Genomic DNA, 13,593 nt, shown 5'->3' on the forward strand with positions numbered 1-13,593 from the left:
CCAAGATATATACGTGTCTGTGCATGTGTGTCTATATTCTATTAATAATAAATGAATATAATATATAATAAAATGATATAAATAATGAAATTACCGAGATTTTTTGAGATTCTTAAAATATATATATTATTTAAACGAGAAATTTTAAAAAAATAAATTTCGTCAGAAACTTAATATACACACACACAATACACACATGGAGAACAAATATTTCTCCTTCTTCGCATTGGGCATTCCTAACTCATTATATTTCCACAATCCCGATTAAATATTCTCTCTACAACTTTGTGTTTACTATATCACGAAGCGATATAATAAACACAAATACAGTAATAAAATATTATACAGAAAGCGTATTTTCAAATGCGAATCGCGCTTTCCTCGAGCATGAAAGAACGCAAGAAAGAAAGACAAGAAACAAGCGCGATAATCATCGCGAGACGAAGGAAAAAACGCGATGTATCTAACCTTGACGCAGCTCCGGAATCCCAGGACTCGTTTCCTCCGTCGTTCCTCCTCGTCCAGCCGAACTGTCATCAGGCATCATCCTCGTCGTCTCGGTCCCCAGATCTCCACGCAGCCCGGCTCCCGAAGACTCTCGCAAGGACGACGATCGGCGGTCCCGATTACGGATCTCGCGTGCGCGTCAGCATGGCGCCTTCCCAAGTGAAGCGAAAGGCGGTGTCGTGCCGGTGCGAACCGCCGCGTTTCGGCCGCGCGCGCCCCGCCCCGATGACGAGGGCGCGCTTTTTGCCGGTGCACCTCGTCCTCGTCGGCTCCGCCTCGCGGGCGCGCGATCAAACGCCATGACGCGTGCGCCCGCCACCAGCGGGACTCTATGACGCGCGTTCGAATTACTGCCGCCATGCTCTCTCTCTCTCTCCCTCTCTCTTTCTTCGGACTCTCTCGCGGAAAGCCGCGAGAGGCCGGCCGCGCCGATTCTTTCTTCTCTCTTTCTCGTTTCGCGATTTCGTCTCATTTGCGTTTTTCGTAATCGGCTGATGAAGCCGCCGGTCACGACTTCCCGGATGAGAACGCGACTCTCTCACGAGTTTCCCAAGATGAATAGTTTTTGGCTCTTCTGCGGAACGTCTTATATTTTGCACTTTATGCACTTTGAGCATAATAGTGTATATAATGTGTCGAAAATTGTTTTTAAGCATATAGTACATGTAGTTGAGAAGAGGGAAGACTTTAGGCAGCTCTCGATTTGACGCGAAGTTGTCGCGGATCGTTGCACTTCAAACAACTTCATGTGTCAAAAAAATTCCTCAATGCTCCGAATCTGAATATTTTGATATTTTTCAGGCAGTTTGAATAATTCGATCTTTTGTGTTGAATTGAGGTATCTCGATTTATCTCAATCTATCTCGATTTACACACACAATTCGGAATATTCATCATCACGTCTTGTTATACTATAAATTAATGGAACTTTTTGTTTTAATTGAGTTGACTTAAAAATTGAAATTTTTAATGCGATTAAATCTTGTGCTTTTTGTTCGACAGTCTAAATTATCAATATAAGAACACTTACGCATGTATGTTTTCTTCTCGAAAAATATTAAACTATATCATATAAGAAGAAAATCCGGTTATCATCAAATACCAAATGAATTCAAGAATGGATACACTTAATAATATTAAAGCTATTTAACAATAAAACACATGATTTCGATAGAGATGGCTGTACGTATAGCAAATGATGTGTAAAACTTCGTGCTATGTTCACTCAGTATAATATAGATAGAATGCGATATACAATATATAGGTACAGTAATATTGTTGATATAACACTAAAAAATAAATCGATAAAATTACGTCGGTTTTATGATCTATATTAGCTGATACCTAATCGCAGAAAATTACAAAAAAAAAATCAACTTGCCGAAACCCGGGATTGAACCGGGGACATTTAGATCTTCAGTCTAACGCTCTCCCAACTGAGCTATTTCGGCTTACAAGTATACATCTTTTCTCTGCCACTCTTTGGTAATCGCGACTCGGTATATCACTGGAATTGTGTACCGTTATATTGTAATTTTGTTTGTGTGTGTGTGTGTGTATGTTGATAGACATTTGTCAATTTCATTGTTCAATCAGCCTTCTGCCACATGCACAATCTCAATCAGTATTGTGTTGGAAACATCGGACGTGGCAAGTAGCTATCATTTCGCAATTTCTGGAGTATTTGCAACGTTTAGTATTGTTATTAAACGAACAACAAAAAAATGCCACGATCGATGATAAATTGCAAACAAGTGCAAACCGAAGTGATAACGGAGGGGCGTTGGATAGAGGAGGAACCGCTATCTCATTCCAGCAAGAAGGTGGTGCTCGTTATTCCTGGGAATCCAGGTGTTCCGCGATTCTATGAGACCTTCATCAAGACGCTCAACTCGAGAATAAACCCGGACACACCTGTCTGGGTCATCGGACACGCTGGACATGTCCAACCACCGGAGAACTTGGAAATCGCTATGCCCGGCAATGACAAGTGGGCAGAATGCTATGGTTTGACAGCGCAGATTCAACACAAGGTACATTTTAGACATCTCTCTCTTTGGCTGCTTCCTAATTAATTTACTGATATTTATTATCTCATACAATATTATGCTATGTGATTTATAATATTATATCTTCTTTTGTAGGTGGAATTCATAAAGAAGTACGTTCCAGAGGATGCGCAGTTATATCTTGTTGGCCATTCCATAGGTGCCTGGTTTACACTCAATTTACTAAAGAACCATGACATTAATGGGAGGATAAGAAAATGTTATCTGTTGTTTCCTACAGTAGAATATATGGCAAAGAGCCGTAATGGAATGTTCTTTTGTACCTGTGTGAGTTTTTTGATATATATTTTATTTTCATTCACGTATCATTGTTTTGATATATTTTTCTAAAATGTATGACTGTATGATTACAAGTATTTTCTTTCTTTTTAGGTATCACGTGTTGCACCAGTGTTGGTTTTCTTATCTTGGATTTTCACAGCAATGTTTCCACTCTCTTTGCAATCATTAATGATACGTATTTTTGGTATATTTTATGGTATTCCAGCCAGATGTGTCAAAGCGGTTCAGGAAATGTTGAATCCAAAGGTCTTGCATAAAATATTCGCTCTTGCAAATGAAGAAATGAAGTACGTCAAAGAAGCTGACCATGAGACTATATCAAAATATGCTGATAAGCTTTGGTTTTATTATGGCGCCAGTGACGGTTGGACACCTGTGGAATACTATAAAAATATGATATCCAAACATCCTAATCTAAATGCTCAATTATGTCAACGTGGTTTCCAACATTCATTTGTACTAAAGGATGATGTGGATATGGGACACATTGTTGGCGATCTCATCAATGAGGACATTGATTAATCTCATATTTCAATTGCATTTAATAGTGACATTTAATAGTCGCACTTATTTCGCAAATATTTTTGTGATATTTTTGGATATGGGTGTATATTATTGTTTTATAATTTTTTTATGTTATATATTTATTGTATTTTTATTGTTATTATTTTATTATTTATATTATAAATGGGAATTGTTATTTTTTAACACAAGGGATACATCAAGAATTTTTTATAATTTATATATAAAAAAAGTTTAAACACGCAATATAAAATGCTCAATTTACATTGTATAAAATAGGAGACATCTTGTATACAATGTTGATATTAAATATTATATTGATATATTGTTAATTTAAAATATCAGCATTTATTAGATTTCCAGATTTATTTCCATTTCAAATTTGGCGCCATTTGAAACCTTAAAAATATAACGTGGGAAGAAGAATGCATCTAGGACAATCATAGTTATCATAAGTCTATTTCGTCATGATTTATTTATAGATTTGTGTGTGGCGTGTATATAATATGTGTATGAAACAATTTTATTACTTTTTATCTAACGTTCTTATCAATGTAATTAAATTTTAATTTTATTAATTCGCGACATTAAAATTTCGCATTAAATACTTCTAACGAAATATTCCAACTCTTGATAAGTTTTACCCGACAAGTAGCTTATCTTTGTCTCTTTTTTTAGAACTTATCTGAAAAGAGACGAAAATATGCTACCTATCAGATAAAACTTACCGAGAAGTTGGAAAAATCGGCCCTAAGGGCCAACTTAATAACTTATTATAAAAAAAAGAAAGAAAATAAGCGCAGTGTTTCCTTCTCTCGTTCGCACATGCGCAGTGACGTCATCGCGCCCGATTGGATACTGATCGCCCTTCTACCTCCATTTTCTTTCGTTAGAAAGAGAGACGAAGCATCGTCCTTCTCTCTCTCTCGACGAATCCTCGAATTCCGAGTCTGCGTTTTCCTTTCTCACGTTTCGCCTTCACCCGGTTCGTAGTCAGTGGCATTCCTTACTCGATACAGGTTGTCGTTCGTGGTTGTGGGTGTTTGGATTCTCGGTAGTCGTCGAGTGGTTGAGTCAGTCAGTTCGATCGCAGTCTTCCGCAGGGACTTTCCGTGTAACGAGCGATCGACCACCGCATCGAAGCAACTGCATTTTCGAGTCCACTCTGAGTAAACGTCAAGATGTTGCGCCTCGCAGGAGCGTTTTTGCTAATTTGCCTGCACGCGGGATACGTTCACGGTGAGAAAACATTCGATTATCTGAATTTCAAACAAAGAAGGGAGTGGCGTGTACATACAATAAATACATAACATCATGAGAAAAGCTTCGCTCTCGACGCCACATTTTACGTAAAATGATACGGGTGTAGTCGGAATTATATATGTTATATAATATGTTTATGTTGGGGAAAAAAAATGGGAAAAGGAAAGAATTTTGCGAGAGAGGATGGATAGATAAAGAGGGAACGGAGATCAATAAATTTTCTCATTATTCATATCATCATGATAGATACGAGGGAGGAAAGCAAAGTAGGTGCGTTCTATATAATCTTAATAATATCTAAAACAGAGTAATATATATGCTTATTAGCGTCATTTTATGCGCCATGTATACGTATCGCTAGTTTGAAGTCCCTTGCGCTTTTTGATAATAAAAATTTGTGATCTATATTTATATCTATTTTAAGTTTTTGTTTTATTAATTTTTATTTAATTTAATTAATTTAATTTTATCATGTATCTATAAATATATACGCACTTCGAATTTTTATAATTATTTACCATTTTATATTTTTAATTTAAAAAAATATAGCTGTTTGATATGGTTGAGTTAAAGTTAAAAATATTTCTCTCTAATTTTTTTGCATACCATGTGAAATTCAATCTTGCACATTGCGTGATTTCAGACGCACAATCAAATATGAAAAAAATCGAAAAAGAACAGAAAAAATGAAACGGACATCATTAAGCCATCAATTTTATGAAATTAAGTCGTAGTATTGATAATGAATTCTTCGGTTTATCTCTCTCTCAGCCGTACAATCGGTTCAATTATAACTTCATTTGAATTCTTCCGAGTTGAATGTTTTTGTTTTTAATTTTTTTGTTGCACTCAAATTGCATAACAGTACACGTTTTTTTTTCTTTATAAAATAGATTGGAAATAATTTTGAATAAATTTTTCTTTTTTTCTTTTGATAACTTTTATATCCTTGAAAAATATAATCTCATCATTATTTGTCGATATTCGTCAGATAAAGAGATGATTTATAACGTGTCATTTCACATTTGTGACAAATAAAGTTAAAAGAGCAGAAATAATAATAATAATTGTGTTCCATTTACGAGGCTGACTTCAACGATGGAAAGAGAATGCCTGTAAGAAAGATAAGATAATACGTGAAAAAAATTTGCGTATGTAGGTAGTAAATGCTTCCTGCGCGATCTCCTTTATGTTTTTCCCATCCACAAAACACTCGTTAATTGTATTGCAAATTAATGCGTAACCTGCTTTTTACGCAATTTGTGTCGCTTATCGATCGTCAGTTTTTCATATATATATATATATATATATATGTGTGTGTGAAAAACTACGATCGATAAGTGACACAAATTGCGTGAAACCATGCTCGCGATTATGCTATCACCTGACAATTGACTGATATGTTTAATTAATCGATGAGTCCGTCATCGATTTCCTATCAATATTGACTTCCATTTGTTTTTTGTTTCTAAAGTAAAATGTGATGCAGGTATGAACCTTTTTTGGGGAGCACCCAGGGAGAAAAGTCATTTGAGATTTTTTGAAAGGATATTTCTTTTTTCAAGAAGTATCTTATTACTGAGAAACAATTTTGTGGTTATTTTCAACCTTAAAGAACTATTCTTGAGAATGAAACCTATAGTATAGAATATAGTATAGAATAATTTCTTAATCCATATCATAGGGTCGTTCATATAAAGGGAAGTCGATTACTCGAAAGATAAAAGATGACTCAACGTTGTAAGATTTGAACGAGAAATCGCTCACGTAACGAGGATAATATACTTGCATAATATCCGTAATGGATTAGAATTATATATTGATCGTCGGGAATTTTTATTTAGCAAAACAAAATCCCCGACCTCTAACAATCGGCAAAAAAAACGAGTTTATATCCTTACAATTAGTCGTTTTTGTTGATCAACAAAAGACAGAGGAAGGGAAAATTTTACCGATTATTATACCCCAAATATTTTCGATAACTACAACTATACTAGTTTAGTATCAACTATTTTTTTATTATATATATAATCGCGGTATCCTAAAAATTTAGGAGAAAAAATGCTTAAAAAAATTGAGGAAAAAGTAATATGAACAAAATAATCAAGTTCGTTCGTGTATTATTATTTCGTTAATTTTTGTATAAGTATTTAATGTGGATTTTTTAACCGGTTTGCTTAAGCGGAAAAATATGCGAGCAAAAAATATGCTAATTCGAGAGGCACACGTCAAAATAATAGAAAATTAATCTCTCTTCCTTTGAAAAGTTTATTGAAATGTGCATGGCGAGCTCTCTGCTTCTAAGAACGAAAGAAGTGCGTCATCGTATAGACGTGCATTTAATCTCGCTCACGTATTATACAGTTTCATGTTTATAGTTGATAATGTAAACTCTAAACGAAGTGCGTCTCTAAACTTTCGCTCTAGCGACTTTGAGTTATACAAAGTATTTTGAACACACATATAATTTCATAAATATCTCGATAATTAATCGGATATATTAAATACATATAAATAAAACAATTATTAATATATATATATATATATATATATATATATATTATTATTAATGACATAAAAATTATTCTTTCCTTAATTGAAATTATTTAATGAATAACATCTTGTCAGCAATTAATGGTTCGCGCGAAGACATTTTTATATTTTTTAGAATATGTTGTGCCTAAAAAATCATTACATACAAATTGCTTAATTTTTAGGAATGGACTGTTCTTTTGGACAGAGCAAGAATTTTGTGGATAAGATATTAAAATCGTGTCCGGGTATCCTGGATTCGTCTGACAAGTCTTATTGCTGCTACGATTTAGTCGATGAAAGGGCCTATTGTTGCGACGCCGAGGAGTTTGCAGTGAAAACCGGGTAAAGTTTCTTCGTAATCGCTCGTAACATGCTTTTGTTTAAAATAAATCTCTTATGCGTGATGCTTGATATATCTATTCCTAATAGTATAATTTAATAATTTCTTTAATATTTTTTTAAATTTAATTTATTTTAATTTAAATCTTTAATTTAATTTAATAATTTCTTTAATAATTTTTTTATATAGTATAATAATTTCTATTCCTAATATTTAATATTTATTCCTGTGTTGTGCGCAGGGGAAAATAATAATCAATACTTTAATACATATATAATGTTACTTCGCAGACTCGGTATCGTGGTTCCCGTGATAATCGCTGCAGCTATAGTCATTTCACTGATAGTGTGTTGTATATCCTGTCTCTGCTGTAGCTGTTGTCCGTGGTATCGCCGTCGTCATCAGGGCACTGTCTACGGAAGTAAGCCTTTATCTTGAATTTTTCCTGTATTAACTGTACGTCACTACTCCGGATTTTCCTTACGTTCAATTCACTATACATATAGTATACAATATTTTCCATTACGTATGAAACGAATAATCAGAGACAGCAGCAATAGCTTTCGTGAAAAAGCACTCTTCAAACGATACTTAAATAAATTATGTCTTTACGTGACAAACGCAATCGTAACATTAGTAATAAAGCTAAGTGCCATCGGTAAATTAATAATAATAAAACTAAATATATCGAACTTTGAATTGGTCAGTAATGGAATCGTCATTCTTTCTAGGATCTAAGGCCATGGCATAATATCATTCCGACACATCCCTCCTGTGAAGAGTTTGCATGTGTCAGGGTTTGAAATATTTTTCAATTATTTACACATCTCCTGCTTTTTACATATAGCCTCGCATTAAGATAATATTCCCACATAGGGAAATTTATATATTTAATACATATATATCTTTAAGCGGAATCCTCCTTGTAAGAATGCTCGTCTAGCAGCCGATTATTTTTGTACGAGTCGTGTTAAGTGTTTGAATAAAAACACTATTTTTACATGGAGAATCCGCTCTTAAAGCCTAAACTAGTTCGCACAGTGGAAATCGAATATGAGATACAAGAAATATATCACGTTGTGATATTGAATTTAATTTTGTATAAGTTTTATTTTGATACTTTCGTCGGTTTTATCTTGTATAATATTAAGAATATTAAGAATCTTCCAAAGTGTATTTAATCTACTTACAAAATGTTCCACATAATTGTGGTGTGATAATATATACATACAATACAGCTATCTTTTAATTTTTTTTAAATATTTTTTATATTATTGAAAACATGCACTATCTAGAAAGAAAGAGAAAGCTGTATAGTTATAATATAATAGTTATTAACGATAAGTTTGATGGAACATTTCGTATGTAGATTTTATTTTTATTTTGACAGACTTGTTTAAATTCTCTAAGAATGCGCTCAAGTAAACATTCCTTATATACATACAGTCTTCTGTGCTCGTTTATTTAAACTCGCTTGCATTTAGAATCGCTAATTTAATATTGTAGTAGCATGCAGGTCATGTATGTATTTATAATTAAATATTATAAAAGATACTGAAGAATATATACATTTTTCATAAAAAACTTTAACTTATTTTGTATACATATATTTATAACCCAATTCATATCACTCATCTCATCATCTGTATATCATTTCTTTCTTTTTAATGAAATATGTTTAATATAAAATTATAAGATATACTTCTTTAGAACAAGGGTTTTCAGTTTTCATCAATTTATTTTTTTATTTTTTTGTAAATTTTGTAGTCAAGTTTATCAAGTTTTTTGTTTTTTTTTTTATTTCGTTGATTTGAATTCTTGACACTAATTTGCTTGCTGTCTCTGAAGCGAACTTACGTATGGATTAGGATCTCTTTGCATCTATTACACGAGTACTTGTTGCAGAAGTGCAGGCACCTGTTGTGCAAGTAATTCAGCCTCCGGCATCACTTCCACCGAGCTACACCAGCCAAGCAGTTCCAAATCCATACCCATATCAAATTCATAATCCCCCGTATCCAACAAGTTCGACAGGTATTTGATCTAAATTTCTACATATTTATTATTACAAAAGTTATTCGTAAATTCAAGCTTTTTTATAAAACGCCGGTCTACAAAGAGACTTCGGTACTTTATAAAAAGGCAAAAAGTTTGCAAATAATTCTAAAAATAATCAGGTAATTAATTCCACTCTAATTTTTAGGAATGCCACAACCCCCACCGTACACTGAAGCGTACGCTAAACAGGCTCCGTACAACCCCGCATATCCACCACCATCGTCGCAGTAACAACGTTCCAGATTATAGTTACCTTAGTGCCTTGGTTACAGTTATCGATGAAACAAGGTTCCTCTTACCATTGTCCGCCATCGCCAGGGCAATTCTTGTCGAATCTGAGCTCGGTGTCAATACAGAGAATACATTGTGTTCATCTGGCCGTCGTATAGCACAAGCAGAATCATGATCGATGTGCGGTTTACGCGATGGTTCATCTGCAAATACTCTCGTACAACTTTTTACAAATATATACACTTTACATGTTTCCGATATGTTCTTCCTGTTGGATAGATTTTGCTGAAAAGTGTTTGATACTTTGATTTTATCACACGTTTTTACATATTTAAAAACATGATATTAAAAAGTATATTCTTGTAGAATACTTTTTATAATTTATAGGTTTTCTGAAATTAATATAACAAACTGTGTGAAATATTATCGACAACTTACAAATTTATAATAAAAAAAGTATATAATACTTATTGAACTCTATTCAATTGTATAGAATTTAAATGTATTATTGTTAATAGATTTAATTACAAGATTAATAAAATGCTAAGATATTCTTAGAAATTTTATTATAAATAAAATTAATCCAACTGTTATGCACAAATTTTATCATACTAAGATTTCAATAGAAGACCTACACTCATTATCTTTTTAATTATATACAGTTATGAAAATAAATTATATAAAAAATTTATACAACATATAATAATTTATTTTATATATATATAAATTATATATATATATATATATATATATAAAATATTTATTTTATATATTTATATAAATTTATATAATAAATAATATGAAAAAATGGATGTAAAATTATTTGTATATTGTTAAATTGTGAAATATAAACACACACGCGGGATATGGAGAGGACGAAAAATTTCGAAAGAATGTGTCTACATAATGGATAATTCAGTGAAAATCGCATTATTATTCTCTCAATATTTTCGATATACAATTATTAATTAATTAGGTACAGGAACACTTTAACGTTCGAGTGATATTAATTGATGATCAATTACATACAATTAAAAAACGTCAACCACCGTCGATTCGCGGCGGTTCGAATTATATAAATAAACGGTACGTGCGTCGTTTCTACGGTTTTTTTTCCTCCTCGGTTTTCCCATAGGGAATCACGTGTAGGAAGCGAGCTCCCGTAGGGCGAAATTGAATCATCGATTTAAAGGGCCACCTGATAAAAAAAAACGTCGAGCAGTTTTTACATTGTACTTTCAGTTAAATGATTTTTACAATTTAAGTCCTTCAGTCTCAAATTTTAATCTATATTTTTTCCTGTTTTTTACAATTTCTTTGATGCGAAATAAGATGCAGGTCAACTGAATTGTTTTTTACAGATCGAAAGAATAAGTATAATAGATTAAGTATCCTTTTTACTTATCTTTATCTACGATCTTTATTAAAATGTGATAGGCTTCGGCTATATAAGAATAGACTGTATGCCTGTGTAAAAATATATAATATAAATAGAGTTTATATATATACATATATATAGATGTATACATGCATGATATACAGGAGCATTAAGACAATTTAAACATATCGAAGCAATAAGACACGATGACACAATCTATATTAAATAATCAAATATATCAAAATAAAATTATAATAATCGTAATGTAATCAGTATCTTTTATTTATTAATTAAAGAATATAGAAGAATTTAATAAAACACTTGATGGTGATTTGAATTTTCACGATTAAGATAAAATCCACTTGATTAATCAAATCCCATCCAATGTTTATTGCTAGACTTTGATAGAATATCCAGCTAACAGTCTATACTTATATAGGCAAAAGACGAGTTTTTAATTTCGTAATAAAAATTAGAATTTAAATAATTCGAAGGGATAAGATTAAAATTGTCCAGAAAAGTCATGTAAAACAAAGTTACATGTGTACAATGAAACGCGCGCGATTAGTGCCTACAAAATAAATATTACAATATGGAATTGAAAGCCTGCATCAAAGATTTCTAGATTGGAGATTTTAGTTCAAAACCGAATACATTTGACAGTTCTCGATAAGAGACTGAAAAGTTTAAATAAACTGCTATAGACGAATCGCCGATATATCGGTGTAAATACAATTTTGAGAGAATATATTAATAATATTGGACACACAAAATGTTTCTCTTCTCTCTCTCTCTCTTTCAGGATTAGGCCCCTGTACTGCATTTATAAATATCTTTCAACCTTCGTACTCTCTTTTTTCTTAGGCTTATTTCGACCTTATCGTACTAAAAAGGCACATATTTCCGCACCTGATAATACATTATTACAATCTAAACGCTAATGATTTTTCTTTTTTTTCTCCACCGGTGTTCGCCATTCCGATATTAAAATTGCGTGTTTAGATACATGTATTGTAAATCGCCATGTATGTATTTAGGCCTTATATGCTTGCTAAGATTATTTCGCAATAATGTCGGATGGATGATCATGACACAATGATAATAGTGGCACAACAAAATATGAAAAAAGGAAAAAAAGAAAAAACATGATTTGCACGCAATTTTATTCTCAATTTTATATTCTCCGAATCCTTGCATGTCGCATTGCGTAGAATTCCTGATCTATCAGAAAAATAATGAGATTAAATATGCAGCGCATAATGTGAAAACAGTGAAAAATTGTAATATAAAATATAATTTTTTTTAAAGCAATAGAGTTTTGATTCATTCATATGTCATAACGTTTTCGTATTAATAGATCTCATTAGTTTTCATAATTATGGAGACAAAACACTGAATAAAAAAAAAAAAAAAATAAAAAAAAAATCAAGATTTATATATGCTCAGATTTTTTGACAGCAAATGTCGGAAAAATATAAACCGCGCGCTGGTAAAATCTTAAGTCTAAACATATGATAAAGCATGATCATCAAATGCTTTTCATGACACAATCCGTGGTTTTCCTTCAATTTAATACAAAACTTTATTGCACTTTGTTTAATTTTTTGTCATTCCAAAACGAAAACGGTGAGATATACTAATGCATTTTTACGAAAAACGTTATAATAAGACAAACACACTGAACAAATCAAAACTTGTAGTGCGCTTTTAAAGGATTATACTTTACATTCTGCGCAAATTCAATCAATCTCATTACTTTCTGACAGATTATGTATATTATATACACTAAACAAGACGCGTGATTGATGTCTTATTCACATAAAATACATAATATCTTAAGACGTCAATTTGTGATCTCTCTCTCACTCTCTCACTTACTCTCTCACTTACTCTCTCTCTCTCTCACTCACACTCTTCTATATAAGTTCTATATAGTGCCTACGTGGACCTTACTAAGGCGATCAACTACGCGATCACTACCTTTGTACAGTCGTTTGGAGAACTATGGGAAGTCTCTGTTCGAGAGGAAGAAATTGTTCAGCCGGTCGTAATGTATTCGATACATTGATTCGACGCATTGTTGTTGCCCAAATTGCCCCGTAAAAGTGACGTTAGATACCAAAGCAGGCGGAATTACAGCAAATAATTTCGCTTAACAAAGTCCGTATCGATATAATAAAAGTTGTCCGTCCTGTCACGAAACAGTCAACATTACATACTAATTTATGTACAATAAAAAGCGCTATCGCACGCGAGTTGGGTAAATTCGTTAATAAGGTAATCTTGAAAGGGGACATAAAAAGAAAAGAACGTTCTTCTCCGCCCTAGATACGCGTGAACGATTTTGAAAAATCAGAAGCAGGCAGTGAGAAGAGTAACAACGTTCTTCAGAGAACATTCGACCGACA

The 13,593-nt window shown here is 32.6% G+C and overlaps 4 protein-coding genes and 1 non-coding gene across 10 annotated transcripts in view; 2 read left to right on the plus strand and 3 right to left on the minus strand.

Moving 5' to 3' along the window:
* Positions 1-812, minus strand: part of wge (BAH domain and coiled-coil containing protein winged eye) — a 62,382-nt gene extending 61,570 nt beyond the window's left edge. Inside the window, exon 1 of the mRNA XM_029315520.2 lies at positions 469-812. Coding sequence (XP_029171353.2) covers positions 469-547 — 79 coding nt within the window. The 5' untranslated portion in view covers positions 548-812. The remainder of the gene's footprint in view (positions 1-468) is intronic.
* A 1,073-nt stretch (positions 813-1,885) lies between these two features.
* On the minus strand, positions 1,886-1,958 carry TRNAF-GAA (transfer RNA phenylalanine (anticodon GAA)). The gene has a single exon. It is a non-coding gene; the product is annotated as a tRNA-Phe (tRNA).
* A 16-nt stretch (positions 1,959-1,974) lies between these two features.
* Positions 1,975-3,949, plus strand: sturkopf (lipid droplet associated hydrolase sturkopf). The gene is made up of 3 exons (XM_029317945.2): positions 1,975-2,540; positions 2,652-2,843; positions 2,949-3,949. The coding sequence occupies exons 1-3, from the start codon at positions 2,232-2,234 to the stop codon at positions 3,378-3,380; spliced, it is 933 nt and encodes a 310-aa protein (XP_029173778.2). The 5' UTR covers positions 1,975-2,231; the 3' UTR covers positions 3,381-3,949.
* Positions 3,950-4,397: 448 nt separating this feature from the next.
* LOC114942722 (uncharacterized) lies at positions 4,398-11,505 on the plus strand. 2 transcript variants are annotated; one of them, XM_029318158.2, is made up of 5 exons: positions 4,398-4,619; positions 7,361-7,520; positions 7,809-7,939; positions 9,427-9,552; positions 9,722-11,505. In XM_029318158.2, the coding sequence occupies exons 1-5, from the start codon at positions 4,562-4,564 to the stop codon at positions 9,805-9,807; spliced, it is 561 nt and encodes a 186-aa protein (XP_029173991.1). In that variant the 5' UTR covers positions 4,398-4,561; the 3' UTR covers positions 9,808-11,505. The 2 variants fall into 2 exon arrangements, with proteins under 2 accessions (XP_029173991.1, XP_029173982.1); XM_029318149.2 differs by having other exon boundaries at positions 4,399-4,619; positions 9,424-9,552.
* Positions 10,722-13,593, minus strand: part of Axn (protein axin) — a 35,239-nt gene continuing 32,367 nt past the window's right edge. For all 5 annotated transcript variants that reach the window (XM_085487970.1, XM_085487969.1, XM_085487966.1 and 2 more), the window contains one exon: positions 10,722-13,593. This exon is cut by the window's right edge and continues 780 nt beyond it. The gene's annotated coding sequence lies outside the window, so the exon portion shown is untranslated.

The sequence above is a fragment of the Nylanderia fulva genome, unplaced genomic scaffold, assembly GCF_048542155.1.
Source record: "Nylanderia fulva isolate GAGA-0341 unplaced genomic scaffold, ASM4854215v1 Scaffold6, whole genome shotgun sequence".
In the NCBI taxonomy this organism is placed as follows: Eukaryota; Metazoa; Arthropoda; class Insecta; order Hymenoptera; family Formicidae; genus Nylanderia; species Nylanderia fulva.